Source organism: Sodiomyces alkalinus, assembly GCF_003711515.1.
Source record: "Sodiomyces alkalinus F11 unplaced genomic scaffold SODALscaffold_12, whole genome shotgun sequence".
NCBI classification, from domain to species: Eukaryota; Fungi; Ascomycota; class Sordariomycetes; order Glomerellales; family Plectosphaerellaceae; genus Sodiomyces; species Sodiomyces alkalinus.
This window is the reverse complement of record NW_021167090.1, coordinates 1,149,275-1,163,764: the sequence shown is the minus strand read 5'-3', so window position 1 is coordinate 1,163,764 and position 14,490 is coordinate 1,149,275. Positions and strand designations below refer to the sequence as shown.

At 54.1% G+C, this 14,490-nt stretch overlaps 5 protein-coding genes across 5 annotated transcripts; 2 read left to right on the top strand and 3 right to left on the bottom strand.

The window, feature by feature from the left end:
• Positions 1 to 554: 554 nt before the first annotated feature.
• Positions 555 to 2,975, top strand: SODALDRAFT_382145 (glycerol-3-phosphate dehydrogenase; the record flags this gene model as incomplete). Its single annotated transcript, XM_028615212.1, has 3 exons — positions 555 to 1,794; positions 1,898 to 2,802; positions 2,921 to 2,975. The coding sequence occupies 3 exons, from the start codon at positions 555 to 557 to the stop codon at positions 2,945 to 2,947; spliced, it is 2,172 nt and encodes a 723-aa protein (XP_028463035.1). The 3' UTR covers positions 2,948 to 2,975.
• A 384-nt stretch (positions 2,976 to 3,359) lies between these two features.
• On the bottom strand, positions 3,360 to 4,438 carry SODALDRAFT_284619 (3-oxo-5-alpha-steroid 4-dehydrogenase; the record flags this gene model as incomplete). The annotated part of the gene is made up of 3 exons (XM_028608476.1): positions 3,360 to 3,956; positions 4,077 to 4,280; positions 4,355 to 4,438. The coding sequence occupies 3 exons, from the start codon at positions 4,436 to 4,438 to the stop codon at positions 3,360 to 3,362; spliced, it is 885 nt and encodes a 294-aa protein (XP_028463034.1).
• Positions 4,439 to 6,526: 2,088 nt separating this feature from the next.
• On the bottom strand, positions 6,527 to 8,743 carry SODALDRAFT_254478 (hypothetical protein; the record flags this gene model as incomplete). The annotated part of the gene is made up of 1 exon (XM_028607432.1): positions 6,527 to 8,743. A coding segment is annotated over one exon (2,217 nt), but the record flags the coding sequence as incomplete, so codon positions are not given.
• A 1,754-nt stretch (positions 8,744 to 10,497) lies between these two features.
• On the top strand, positions 10,498 to 11,518 carry SODALDRAFT_329415 (hypothetical protein; the record flags this gene model as incomplete). The annotated part of the gene is made up of 3 exons (XM_028610930.1): positions 10,498 to 10,519; positions 10,642 to 11,368; positions 11,483 to 11,518. A coding segment is annotated over exon 2 (553 nt), but the record flags the coding sequence as incomplete, so codon positions are not given.
• On the bottom strand, positions 11,326 to 14,449 carry SODALDRAFT_382142 (hypothetical protein; the record flags this gene model as incomplete). Its single annotated transcript, XM_028615211.1, has 9 exons — positions 11,326 to 12,215; positions 12,302 to 12,904; positions 12,973 to 13,339; positions 13,492 to 13,594; positions 13,660 to 13,776; positions 13,899 to 13,975; positions 14,050 to 14,121; positions 14,193 to 14,298; positions 14,401 to 14,449. 9 exons carry the CDS (start codon positions 14,447 to 14,449, stop codon positions 11,499 to 11,501), a joined length of 2,211 nt encoding a protein of 736 aa, XP_028463031.1. The 3' UTR covers positions 11,326 to 11,498.
• Between the last annotated feature and the right edge of the window lie 41 nt (positions 14,450 to 14,490).

Below are 14,490 nucleotides of genomic sequence, written 5' to 3'. Positions count from 1 at the left end.
GGCCAATGCCAAGGCCAGTAGTGAACCAGCAAAGGCAGATATTCGGGTGGGAACACCGATGGAACCCGAGTTTTAGCGCCTTGGCTTCGGCCCAGAACCCCGAAACTAACACGAAACCCTCTAATTGTGAGACGTCGTCGACACCCCATAGCAAAGACCCTCCCTATCGTCTATCTCGCTTTTCCCTTTATTTACACTACAGTTCGATTGCTACAGAGTCCAACGAGCCGACCCACGTGGGGGCCCAGGACGTCTCCCTATGGGAAAACGGGGAACAGCCAAGCTGCGGACTTATTTCCCAAGCCTTTTCCTGTAATGAATATGTATAAGCTCCCCATGAAATTGAAATTCCACGAATGACGGAGCCCCTACCTTGCGTTGCAACTGCTCGGTGTTGATACCTACCTACACTCCCCACGCCATCTTAGAAACGGCCCGCCATTGCGTCTTCTCTTCTTTTAAAGGTTACTCATATCCCCCCCCCCCCCAACGACGAACTAGTCATCTCTTGATTTCCGTGGTAAATCATCATCACATCACTTCGACTTCCAACCATGGCGTCAACATTCGCCAGACTAAGGAAACCCCTCGCGACCCTCGCCGTCATCACCACAACCACTGCCGGCGGTGCCCTCCTATACACCACCCTCACCCGCAAACCCATCCCCGACTCTCCCCTCGTGGCGCTACAGCGCGATGCAAACGGCCGCGTCATCCCTCCCGAATTCCCTTCCCTCAAGTCCCGGGCCCATCAGCTCGCCGAGCTCCGCCGCCACGATTCGGACGAAGACGCCTACGACCTCCTGGTGATCGGCGGCGGCGCCACCGGCACGGGCATCGCCCTCGACGCGGCCACGCGGGGTTTCAAAGTAGCCCTCGTCGAGCGCGACGACTTCAGCAGCGGCACCAGCAGCAAGAGCACCAAGCTCGTCCACGGCGGCGTGCGCTACCTCGAGAAGGCCGTCATGAACCTGGACTATCCGCAGCTCCAACTCGTCATGGAGGCCCTCCGCGAGCGCAAGACCTTCCTCGAGGTGGCCCCCCATCTGTCGTCCTCGCTCCCCATCCTGCTTCCCCTGCACCACTGGTGGCAGGCTCCGTACTTCTGGGCCGGTACGAAGGCCTACGACTTGCTGGCCGGCTCGCAAGGGCTGGAGAGCTCCTATTATCTGACCAGGAGGAAAGCCCTCGACGCGTTCCCCCTCTTGAAGAAGGAGAATCTGAAAGGCGCCCTCGTGTACTATGACGGCCAGCACAACGACTCCAGGATGAACGTCTCCCTTGCGCTCACCGCCGCCATATACGGTGTAAGCGTGGTCAACCACGCCGAAGTCACGGCGCTGGAGAAGGACGCCTCGGGAAAGATCCGCGGCGCACGCGTGCGCGATGTCATGGCCTCCCGGGAAGAAGATGGCCATGCCTCGACCTCATTCTCCGTCCGGGCCAAGGGCGTGATCAACGCTACCGGCCCCTTCGCCGACGCCATCGAGAAGATGGACGACCCTTCGAGGATGTCCATGGTCGCACCGAGCGCCGGCGTCCACATCATGCTGCCCTCCCACATGAGTCCCGAGGGGATGGGCATCCTCGACGCCGCCACGTCCGACGGCCGCGTCGTCTTCGTCCTCCCTTGGCAAGGTGCCACGCTCGCCGGCACTACGGATGCCCCCTGTGAGGTGGAGCGGGAACCGGTAGCGACCGAGACCGAGATTGATTTCATTCTCAAAGAGGTTCGGAAACTGCTTGCCCCGGAGACTACCTTGTCGCGATCTGATATCCTGGCAGCCTGGTCTGGTGAGTTAGACCGGTCCCTATGATTGAGGGGCCAACATCCTTTCGCTTTCTTTTCCCTTTCCTTTTTTCGTGCTTTTTGAACTAACGTGACGACTCCACAAAGGTATCCGTCCCCTTGTCAAGGACCCCAAGGCAAAGAACACCGAATCTCTCGTCCGAAACCACCTCATCACAGTCTCCGATTCCGGCCTGTTGACCTGCGCCGGTGGCAAATGGACCACGTACCGGCAAATGGCAGAAGACGCCGTCGACGAGGCCATCGAGGCGTTCCACCTCCAGCCCAAGGCCGTTCCCATGCCCGACATTAGCGGGGCACCGTCGAACGAAAACAATGATAACGCCTGGATCGCCAACGGCAAGTGCGTCACCAGACATGTTCCGCTCGTCGGCGCCCACGGCTTCTCCCGCCAGCTCCACGTCGCCTTGATGGAGAGATATGACCTAGACCCCGACGTCGCCCAGCATCTCGCGTCCAACTACGGCGACAGGGCCTGGGAAGTGGCTGCAGCCGAATTTGGAGCGTCGGAGACTGAGACGGCCGCTCGTCCCGCGTCGCGCATCGTTCCGGGCCTGCCTTTTATCGACGGGGAGATCCGACACGGTATTCACCGCGAGTTCGCCCAGACGGCCACGGATATCATGGCCCGACGTACCCGACTCGCTTTCATCGACGTCAACGCCGCTCTCCGGGCCCTGCCCAGGGTGATCGACGTGATGGCTGAGGAGCTCCAGTGGTCGGAGACGAGGAAGCAAAGGGAGTGGACCGAGTCGGTGCATTTTCTCAAATCGATGGGTCTCTCCCCGGACAAGCTGGGTGTCACCCGCGAGGAGGTCGTGAATTCCCAGCTCCCGGCCGCCGCGTCTCCGGCATCTGGTCATGAGCGCTTGAGACCCAGCGGTGGTGGCTTGCCAGACCTGGGCGGCCTGGGTGGCCTGGGTGGCCTGGGAGTTGGGGGCGTGTTAGCGAGAGATGCGACGGACTTGTCGACCAAGTCGTCGACCTCGGGGGTTTGAAGCGAAACGCGAGCGCTGCATTGAAAGGTGTTTCTTGGGTAAGACATGGCATTTATCGGGTGGTACGGGTGATACCTCGGGGCGTTTTGGGTTTTGGTTTTGGTTTTGGCAGGTCGTCAAGTTCCCGATCGAACGATGAGGCAAAGCTTGACAATTATTTAGGAAGGAAGAATAATAAGAATCTTTATTCCATACTTTTATTGAAAAGCAGTCAAGGTCATGGACCATCGGTCGGTCGGGTCCTGTTGGGGTATCTACGGCTCGCAGCTCGCATTAGCTCCTGTCCATGTCAACGAGTATGGGAAGCACATCGAAGGGCTTGGCGAACCGTCGTCATCAATGCGCCGATGATGCACCCACCAGTGGTACACGAGATTCGCGGTTCGTCCGGATCGACTCTGTGGGACCAACTCGGTTTGCCTTTGGTTTCACAGATCACCAGATTGTGGGAAGCTCATGCCCCAAGCCGTGCTCTGGATGGGACTCGGAACTTCGGAAAGGCTGGTATTCGGGCTTCGTCCGCCCTAACCGGTTCTCGGTGCCCTCACGCTTCAGTACACCCCCGGGACAACGGTCCACTTCTTCCGAATCTTCTCCTCGCCAAAGCGGTTGATATACCACTGTCTTCCCCTGATCGTCCTCGGCAGCATAGCCGTAATCTCGTTGACGAGGAACGCCCTGGCCGGGACGCTCCAACCTGAGGCGACCCAGAAACCGAACCACTCGACCCACTCGCAGAAGTAATGAGGGTAGAGGACGTAGCGGAAGAGCATGGCCTCGGGAACGCTGTAGTGTTTGTCCACGCTGACTCTTGTCTTTCCCTTCTGCTGCTGTCCTCGAACCACCTTCTCTTGCCGGCGCTGCTCGGTGCGGCGGATCTCCCGAAGCTCCTCGTCGTGCAGGTAGTTCCCCACGAGACCGGCGGCGAAGATGGCGACGCCAACGATGAACTGTGCGGTCGAAAACGGCGCGCGCGCGGCGGACCACTCGGCATCGGTGACGGGACCATAGGCGGCAAGGTATGCGCCGATGCAGGTAGCGTTGACGACCTGGAAGGTTGCGGCGAGGAGGAAGACTGCGGCGTGGATGGGTGACATGGACGGTTGGATGAACGGGAAGAGGACAGCGCGGTAGAGGTAGTGAATGACCTTGGGGAGTGGTGAAGGTAATAAGTCAGCTCGCTGGGCCTGCCCACAGGAGATCAAAGGTAGGAGGGATGGCAGGTTGTGAAGTTGCGCAAATCAATATGGCTCGCTCGACACACGTACAAAAAGGCCAGCAAGAATCTTGTTCTGCCACGGCAAGTGCGTTATGCCAACCTGCTTCGGTAGTGTGTTCATGATGTAGAGGAGCAGGGTAAAGCCAGGACATTCCATGAAGAACCAGGCCACGCGTCCGGGGATATTGAGGCGACTCTCGACCGAGGTTTTGCCCATGCCGTACCACGAAGTGGCAAGCTGCGCCAAAGAAAGCTGGTTGGATTGCGCCCAAGTTCGTCAGTACTTAGGTAGACAGAGGAATCCGGGACTCTATAACTAAAACGTACAGCTGGGTAACCGATCTGCCAGTAGTAGAGAATCAACTCCCAGTTTCCCCGGGTCGGGGGGACCCAGTCCTGGATAAGCGCCATGTCGAAGAGCCAAGAGCGGACAGCTAGGTTGCAGGTGAAGTGCAGTGTTTGTAGTTGTAAGAGATGCTGAAGAGATTCTTCTGAGGAAGGTAGTTGCAGAGTACAGGTAGGTCAGAGAAACGTTTTTGGAAGACGATGGCTCAGGGAACCAACTCGGCCCCCAGGGCTCTATAAGGCTCCAAGTAAGGTTTGGAGACGCGAGTGGCCGATTAAGGTAAGGGAGCTGGCTTATTCAGTTACCTGAGGTAACTGAGCAGGATGACGTTGACCACCGCTAGCACCTTCCGAGCTACCCACCTTACAGTATGCTGCTTGGTACCTTTGTATCCTACTAGGTACCTTAGGTACCTTAAGGTAAGGTAATTACCTACCATACCTTGTTGGGCGGTGCCTGCCAACACATCTACACTTTTCCCACACATCACTGTTCGACCTTCGATATACCTTACCTTACCTACCTAGGTAGGTACCTTATGAAGCATGGTACGCAGGTACCTAAGGTAAGGACCTATTTTGGTTAGCCCGTGTCGCAAAAGCCACACCGTTAGTTATAGCGTGAGCCACGTCATCGCCACACCGGTCCTCCGGTCCGTGCTACTGCCGCGTGAACTTCGCGATGCACTGTCCCCCACTACTCTAACCTGAGTTCGTGTGTCGCTGCCCGAGAGGCCAGAATTAGTATCCAGTAGCGATAGGTTTCAGCCCCCTAAGACATATCCGGTAAGTATATTCCCCCTAGATTATATATACTCCTTAAGCTATATAAAGGTACTAATCTTACTTTATGGATATCGCTGTTGCCGCTAATAAAAGCTACTAAACTAATATATAGAAAATAGTAAATAGAAAAAAAGATAAAGCACTTAAGACTACTCCGCGCTATCGTATTATATTACCTAAGCGGTATCTTATTACCACCGATTTTTTTCAAGTTTTTTATTACTATCCACTTAATAAATCTTTTTAAGGTATACGACTAGAACTAGAACCGAGGGTATACTAATTAATAGTGTGAATTAGTTAAAACTAGGTAATATTAAGGAATATCTGGATTCGTGTTAAAGGCTCACGGAAAAGGTGGAAAATTCGCACTGTGGATAGATAGCAGGTGTTGTCTGCAATTGATAAGGATATTGGTTCGCGAGCTTACATCGCTCATTCGAGCGAAGACTGCGCGGCGCGAAGAGGCCATGGTACGGCAATTCCGCGAGCATCACTTCTATAAGGTAACAAGCCGACTTAGGATATTGAAAGGCAAGCCCGCGGCGAAGTGGGGGAAGAGGAGGAATATGCCGACCCAGAAATCAAGCTTGACATCCCCGAGCGCGCCCGGCTCGCAGAGATTTGGTGCTATCAGCCAGACAACTTATCACACGAGAGGCTCTTTCAGTTCCGGGTGGAGAGTATTAATCTAATAGTAGCTCTCTGCGATAAGCGAGAGACAGTTCGGCGCGACCGTATCCGAAAACGCGCGCAGATTAAGCCAGTCGTTAAACAGGAATGCCCCGAGCCCGAGCCCTTTCCTCTTCTGCTGGATCCTACGTAGTGTCCCGAAACATCGGTGACGAACGTCTATCACACGAGGAACGCGTGTTCAAGTACTGCCGTCCGACCGTCCGTAACGATCACTTTAATGATTAGCACCTGGAGGAGCGGGAGCGTGCTATGCGCCGTGGGGACGGGATAAGATGTCTGCATCCCAGGTACAAGGATATTAAGTTTCATGACTTAGACCACTTTCGCAACCACGTTAAGGTGGCTCACCAAGTCACGCTCAGGTCGGCAAATCAGGTCGAGACGCGGCGACGTAAGAAGGTCAAGCACCGGCAGATGGCTCGGACAAAGCAGAAGTAGCTCAACTTGTATTGATAGATACTAGCACATATGATATATTTCATCGGGGCTTTATTAAATACATATGATATGACCTTGCCGGTGGCTAGCGAATAGTGACCAAATTACACCCGAGTATGTCCCTGGAGAAGGCTCTTGTTATAATAGTTGACAAAAGTGTTGACGAAATCGTCAGCAGACGCAATTCGGCAGTAGCGATCATGCCGTGTGGCCTTCCACCTTCTCGAGGGACCGTACGTTTGGCGGGCCAGTAATACACGACGAAGCCTTTTCCACGGCAGACCTGAGCTCTTTCATAAAATCATCCGTCTCTACCTTCTGTGAGATCCCACGTTTCCTCTTCCGGTTCGGGCTGTTTGGGCTGACTTGACTGAGAGGCTGCCGACCGCGAAACTCCGCACGTTCGAGATCCACAACCATGAAATTGCCGTTTCCATCGTACAAAATGTTGCGTGGCTCCGCATCAAGATGGATGACATTGAGATTGTGCATGGCCGTGAATATTGCGGTAACCCCTTTAGCGACGGTTACTTTGTCAACCTGGTCACTGAAGTCGAACAAGGGCTGACCAGCCCAACTGAGGAGCAGAAAATGCATGTTGACTCTGTCGTTGTAATGCCATGGCCGGCGTAGGTCTATCGTACCGAGACAGACTGGAATATGCTTCCCTTGGATTGCCCGGAGTCGGCTGTATATAACACTCTCGTGCTTCAGGTAGTCACGGTGGCGACTATCCATCCCTTTGGCAACAAATGTGTAACCATGCGTCGACAGTCGCGCTTTGAAGAGTGATCCACGCGCCCCGTACCGATCCAATGGCGCACAATCTGCATCGCGGTCGCGGTCCCTGGCAAGCTGTTCTTGGAGGAGATGAAGGAACCTGAGCCGGTCTACGTGCCGCTTGCCGTGATCAGCTGAATTTGGGCACGTCTCGTCCATGGGCCCGCCAAATGCTAATCCAAGAAGGCACTTTTGAGTGCAGAATGACCGATTTCGTACGTTCGGGTTTGTCGCTTGACCATCCTGTCTTCCGCCTCTGCGTTGGCGTTTCCCGCCATTCGTCCCACCTGTCGCTGCCCGCGATACCACTTTGCCACCACCTGGATTCGGAGAAGGGGACGGAGGGTCTTCGTCATCGTCTGAAGGTCCAGGTTTTGAGTCCGGCGGCACGCAGCGAGAGCGTGTTCGAATCGGCGACCGTTCAAAGCCCTTCCAACGCTGAGGTTTATAAGGAGAGGCACGAGGTTCTTTCGGTTTACGATCCGTCACAGGTATATCTCTCAGAATGTCTTCGTACTCGACAGCCCAGGTATCCAGTTTCTCGGCCTCGTCATGCCATGACTGGGGCGGGGGGTCTGCGCAGAGAGCCTGGAGAATGAACGCGAAGACTTGCGCGACTGCCGTGCGATGAAGCCTGGTTTCGTCGTCATCCAACACGTCCAGGTGCGGTACGCATACCGAGTAATAGACAGTAGAAGGATCATCCGGGATATACAGGAAAACAAAGGCCTGCCCAGTGCACACGTACCCGTATTGGATGCTTTTACCAATCATGTAAGAGAAGAGTTGGGTGACGACGGCGGTGGCGAGCCGTCTGGCCGAAAAAGCAAAACCATCGCCATTCTTATTGATCACATCATGTTCTGGCATGATTTGCGACTCCAGGCCCGTGACGACCTCGTCAATGCTCAGCTTATGCGGCGCCTTGTATTCGATAGCAATGGCCGGGACGTTCTGGCTATCCGAGGTCCTGTAGATACAGAACTGGTCCGCCCGATTACCCTTCCCTTTCGCCTTGCGACGGGCCTTGGTAGACGGCCTCGGCGCTGACGTCGAAGCCGTCGCACGGGCATCATCACTGCCGAGCGACATATGTTCCATGGAGTTGGATATGGTGTCGTCGTTGCCGAGGTTTGTATGGCTCTCGAAGGTCACGGCCCCCTGGAGGCCGAGAGCGCGTCGGAGGAGGGGATCTCTATATGCTCCATCAACCAACTTTTGGACCGCATTTTCCACAGCATCGCGTTCAAAGTCTCGGAGCCCAAGCTCGCTGCTAATGGGCTTGAGTAACGACTTCACGTATTCCAGCTGGTGTTGGGAGGGGAATGCGGGATTAGAGGAGAATGATTTGCTGAGCGAGAGGGCGTCCCAGACCTCCTCTTGTTTCGCGGGAAAGTCGTCCCACGGAATGACGCGTCGAGGAAAGATTCGGCCGGTCGGATTGGTAGTGTCGCCTTGTGTAGTCAAAGAGCGTTCGGTGACTACCTGAACAGCGAGATAGAGCGAGTGGCAATCCTCGAGATATTGTAGAAGGGTTTGTGGCTGCGACGATCTCGCAAGTTCTTCGGCATCTTCGCGTCGGCGTTGCTCTTCTTCGCGTCGGCGTTCGTTCTCCGCAGCACGATCCTCAGCTTCTCTTAGTAATCGTTGCAACTCTTTAATATCCTGAACCCCCTCCATTGTCTCGCTCAAGCCTTGAAAGGTGGTTCTTAACGGCCAGAATGAACAAGATCCGGGGATGTGTATGGCGGACGAAGAAAGAATGATTGTGAAGTCCAAACATACAATACATAGGATGCGTTTGCTGTCAACGGAGTTTCCCAGCCTGGCGCGGAGATAACTACCGGGTTGGCGAAGTGGGGCGGTTCGGATGAACGTTTTGGTCGCGTCGTACTATCTTCGCTCGCTGACTTGTGTTCATCAAAACACAACACTTCTTGTCAGATACAGCGTAGTCCAAAATCAACAAAAGTGGTCTCAAATTGAGTGAATTGATTGACTGTGTTCCTCCCCCAAAAAGGGACTGGAAAAGGACTGCTGCCACAGTAAACTCTATAGCGAAAGTTCTGCAGGCGTCCTCCTGACCTAGGGGGCTGGGCGTGTGGGTTCTCTTACGTAAGATGCCTCGAGCCCCTCGGTCTGTTCAACACTTCTCGCCCTCACTGTTCCCAATGAGCTCGCAAGACAAGACGGCGTCTTGTGGTGGCCGTGGGACTCTTGCAGCTTTACGGATAAGTCAAACCCTTGAAAGCCATAACATACCTTGCTATATCTATGGAGTTAGTGCTCTTATTTACTATGGAGCCAGACGGGTTAGGCGTGTAAGTCTACATATATCAGCTTGAGAAGTTTGGCTCTAAAGGGTCCAGACCTGGGAGATATATACCTAATAAATTTCCTTAAAACGGACAGAGAATCTGTTAAAGTCCTAAGAATACGCTAGCGTCTACACCAGTATATCTCCGCCCTTACTATAGCCTGCCTCCTTAATACACACGTACACGTATTTCCAGTATATAGGACTTCGAGCTTACTGTATCCTTATCCCTCCGATAATATCCAATTCGATTACTAACCGTCCCACTTTTAACCAAGGACTATCATTGGGCCGAAAAGCTACTTTGACAAACTGTTTAAGGCAAACTAGGGTATCCCAAAGATTATCCTCAACGACCGTGATCCTATGTCGATGAAGCGCTATTACGATCGCCACCACACAGCCAAGTTCTTTACGGTCGGTTCCAGGGTGTATTTACGCCTCAACAAGGGATACTTCATCCCTACATCCCATATCATGACAACCAAACAGGGATAACAATTCGCGGGACCCTTCTAAGATCGTGGAACGAATTGGTCGCCTCGCATACCGCCTCGAACTGCCACCCGCTTGGAAGATTCACGATGTTGTCTCAGTCGACCACTTAGAACCCGCTTCTCTCGATCCCTATGGTCAAGCACTCCCTCCCTCCAACCAGTGCTGTCGGCAGAGCTCCCTATTGAAAAGGTCGTTGCGTTCAAACACCGTGGCGACAAGCGTAACTACCTGGTTCGATTCCGTGGTCTTCTAGCAGATTACGACCAGTGGGTCACGTAAGCCATTATTCAGAAGCAACCTAACGCATATGAGTTGCTTCCACAGGGAGGCCAATAAACCCCTAAAATAAATCTAAGGGCAAGCGATTTACCGCTTGCCTCTGGAAGCAATACCCACCAGGCGTTCCTTCCAACTTATGCAACTGCCTTCCAGTGCAACCATCGCTGCGGGCTCCAGGAGGCCGTCCTGCCAAAGCTGCTATTCGAGCCCGGGGGGTGAGGTTTGCGCCGTACGGATTGGGTGATTCATTTCGAAGAGGACAAGGAGCACTTGGGCTTCCGCGCCGAGATCTGGCACGACTACAGTGAACAGTCTACATGTACGGTATGGACTTGAGGACTTCTCTCGCCCTGGTGAGTAGGATCGGGCCCTCGTGGACCTTCGCCTTGCTGAAGAAGTTCCAACTTCCTCTGGGGCGAGTCGCAATCCATTCGTTGGTCAGAACTCGAAACAAAACTTGACGGACTCGTATCAGAGCGAGACTTTGTTGCCGTGCTCCACGGTACCTGCCTCGACCTGCGAATCCTCGACCATCTCAACGTATCCTGTTTGTTTCGGGCGGTTTATCTTCTTGACTCGAACAAGGTCGCTCAGTGGCGATTGCAGCTGCACTACCATCTCAGCCTCAGGACATTATGCGAAACCCAGGGGTTCCTTTCACCTCGGGACACGCAGCTGAGAACGATGCACATTTCGCTCTCAGAGCGCTGCTTCTGCTCGCCGTAAGGGATGCGCAACGATTGAGCCATGTCCACGGATACACGAGCATCGCCGAGGAGGTCGTGTTGCAGAGATTACAGGACATCGCGCTGGGACCTCGGCCCGTATCGGAAGAAGATCTCTTGGCAGCTCGGATCAAGGCGAACCGCGAGCGGACCGTGACAGATTTGGAGAAGAAGTGGCTGACAAGGGCCATGAAACAAGCAAGGAAGAGCAAAGGCGCGCATTGGCGGGACCAAGAGATAATCCCTATGATGGGGAAGAGGCTCTTCTTGGAGCTCTTGATGAGGAGGCTATACGAGCGAGCTGAAGTATCGAGGGCCGTTTTATATTTTCTGGCCCTCGACAAAACTGGAAAGAGGGAATTCCGAAGAGATCAGCTTACACAAAATAAGGAAAGGCAACGACAGGCCATCGAGCAACGTGCGCGGGCAGAGCCGGTGGCAGAGGACACCGAGACACCGGTAGTCTAGGAGAGATTCGTGAGTCACGCTGTTGTTTTCATTGTTGTTGTCCTTGTCGTCATCGTCCTCATCGTTGTCGTTACTTAATATTACTATTAAGGAATTTAACTAATATATCATATGCCTATCTAGCCGGTTGTCTGCCCCTTCAATCTTCTTCGACCCGGCCCTGGCCCTGACCACTGTCGGACCTGCTACTGTCCCTGTGCGACGAGGAGGATTTATGCTTTTTGCTCTCGTTGGTCGCGGAACCCTCAGAGGGCGGTTGTCGAGACTTCGCCGCCTCGAAGGCCTTCTTCCTGCCCTCCTCCAGGAGGGTGTTCAACGACTCCCGAATCTCGTTCAGCCGCTTGTCCTGCCCCCAGTCGATGATGTTCCGCACGTACTTGCGGAACCTCAAGTAATGCTCGGGGTCCTGAAGCAAAAAGCTCTTGACATTGGCCATGTAGTAACTAAGCTCGTCGTGCTTCCAGGAGATGTGGAGCCGTGCTTCCGAAGCGGTCATCGCCACGCTGAACGCCGCCGAGTTCACGGGCCGGATCTTGTCGCTCTTACAATCCCTTAGATGCTGATTAAGCCGTTCGGCGACTTTGACGCAGGATGCCGATCCACCAAGGCATTGATTCGTCGCCACCCACAAACTCCCAGCTCCGCTTGGACCATCTCCCTTGAATTCGATAACGAAGAAGGGGTACATCAGGCCCTGACTGTTCGCTACCCCATTTGTTTCCCCCATGGAGATAAGCTGTGCTGCCTGGTCGGGAAATGCTCTAGGACGGTTATATCCATAAAGCATATCTGGCACTGGATTTCTGACCCTGGGGTTGGTCCCGGTGCGGTGGCCGTCTGAGCTGGTACGCAGTGTCTGTGCATTGGATGCCTGTCGCTCCGCTTTAGGGTCTCTGTCGACTTGGGATAGGGGTAAAGCTTAGTACGAAAGAATTCTTCCACATCGGTCTCTGCGGCGCCCGCAGCGAGAGCATATAGTTCTGGGTCCCCTCTAATCTCATCCAGCGACGGTCCTGGAGAATCTCGGTCTCGTCCGACATGATCCACAAGGTCGGCAACGTGTTCCGGAATCGGGTCGTGCACAGCGCGCAAGTAAATGCCATTGGCAACCAAGTTATCATCTCGATACGACCCGCCTTCAACGAGACTCTTTGAAGACGATCGAGAGGAATTGGAAGTGGCGCGAGTAAGGTCCGACGACACGGCGGATCCGGCATCTGCATTGTGTCGGCGCGAGCGGGACCCGGTAGAAACAGGTGTGGGCGGCACCGTAAACCCGTCGACATCCCGATTGTAAGCCATCTCCGGCGCGGATCTTGTGAGTTGTCTTGAAACGGGGTTGTGGTCGTACGAGACGTCAAGATAACTGTCCGACCGGCAGCGTTTCTCTCCGTCTGATCCGACAGACTCCAGCCACTGAGAGACGAACGTGTTGAGGCTGTCGGGGGGAGGACTGAGGTCGACCGGATCGACGCAATGTTTGAGAAACGAGGCGGCGTAGGGACGTCTGGGGGGCCGGGGCTTTGGTTGCTGCAGGATCGCCTGCTGCACGAGCTTCTCCATTAGCGAAATGGATGATTCATCTGAGTGAGGAAACGATTAATGCTACATACATTGGGCGCCTGCTCCGATTCCTCGTCGTCGACTCCAGGCTGTAGTGCCTCTGTATTCTCTAGTCGTGCTCGTTTCGCGGCAGGCAACGGATGGGTCTCAGGAGCGGTGTCGCGTCGTCTTTTCTCGGAGGGTTCGTGTCGGGCGAGATGTCGACTCGTTGGGGACTTCGAAACTCCGTCGTCCATGACTTTTTTATATTTCGGCGAGCCCAGGGCTGGCCAAGAACATGATCGGATAAGAGCTGCAGGATGCTTCGTCGTTGGCAAGAGCGGAAACGAGTTGCGAGATTGTTGGATTGTAGGACAGGCTGCCTGCTTTCTGCTCGGCGCTTCGTACGGCGTAAGTGGTAGTTGAGGTAGTTGGTACCTGATGTGGCACGTCGGTACCTTCTTCGATAAGCTAAAGGTACAAGAACAATGCAACTTCGCAAGTATTAAGATGTGGGGCGGCTAAAAACAATTGGCTGTCGTCCTCTGCTTGCCACACTTTTCCCTGCTTCCAAGGCGTGATTAGGCAACTCATAATACTTCGAAGCTGGCTGTTCCGAGGTCAGGGCCGGGCCTGTTGGGGGCTGTGAGGCTGTGATGTATCGGATGCCAACGGATAGGAGTGAATGATTCGCTGCCGTGTGGTGAGTTGGATTAGGCAGTCGAAGAAGGATGAAGGGCAGGGCGGGGGACTTTGACCGATGATGCAGAGAAAAGAGGGATGAGGGTGGGTGGAGATGTTGGTGTAATTTTGACCAGCGGCACGACGAAGCTTACCCAGGTGCCTTAGCTTCAGATACGGTCGCCCAGTGTCACCTGACCGACCCGCTCGTTCACACTTAATACCTAAAGTCTCAAGCTGTAGGGTTAAGCGAGCGCTTGTGAAATGCCCCACCACGGGCGCCAGAGCCTAGCGCTAGCAGCATTCAGGGGCGGACTTCTGAAGTTTGGCAGCTTAGCCTCAACTTGTCTTGTCTTCACACCAACCGCCAGGAACCCCGTCTTCTTCTTTTTGCTATAATTACAGACTCGAGATAACTGAGAAAACAAGAGACAATACTTGGGAATTGGCAGGCACAAAAGATGAACAATTTGCCGCGTTCACTTCCAAGGCGATTGATCCTAACCAATATATAGCCATTCAGCTCCTTGTCATCCTCCCTTTGTCTCAATGTGCGTGAAACACCCAAGTCCTCCCATTCCCGGAATGCCGTCTCCTGATCACGACTAACAATGTTATGCCCACCCCCGTTTCAGAGAACTCCAGTTCGCGGGCTACCCTTCTCCGGATGCTAGCCTCGGTGCGCGGGTTGTGTGCGATACGGTTGTTGCAAAGGTCTCCGGGTGCGCAGTCATGAATTTCTTGCAAAGCGTACATTTGCCGACACCAGACCCGAGGACTTGAAATACACAGCAAAAGAGGGCGGGAGGTTCTTGGACCTTCGATAGAGACTAGGTTGGTCTGGACGTTGATGAAAGTGGCCAACATAGTTTGAAACCTGCCTAGGAATTACTTCTAGTGTAATACTG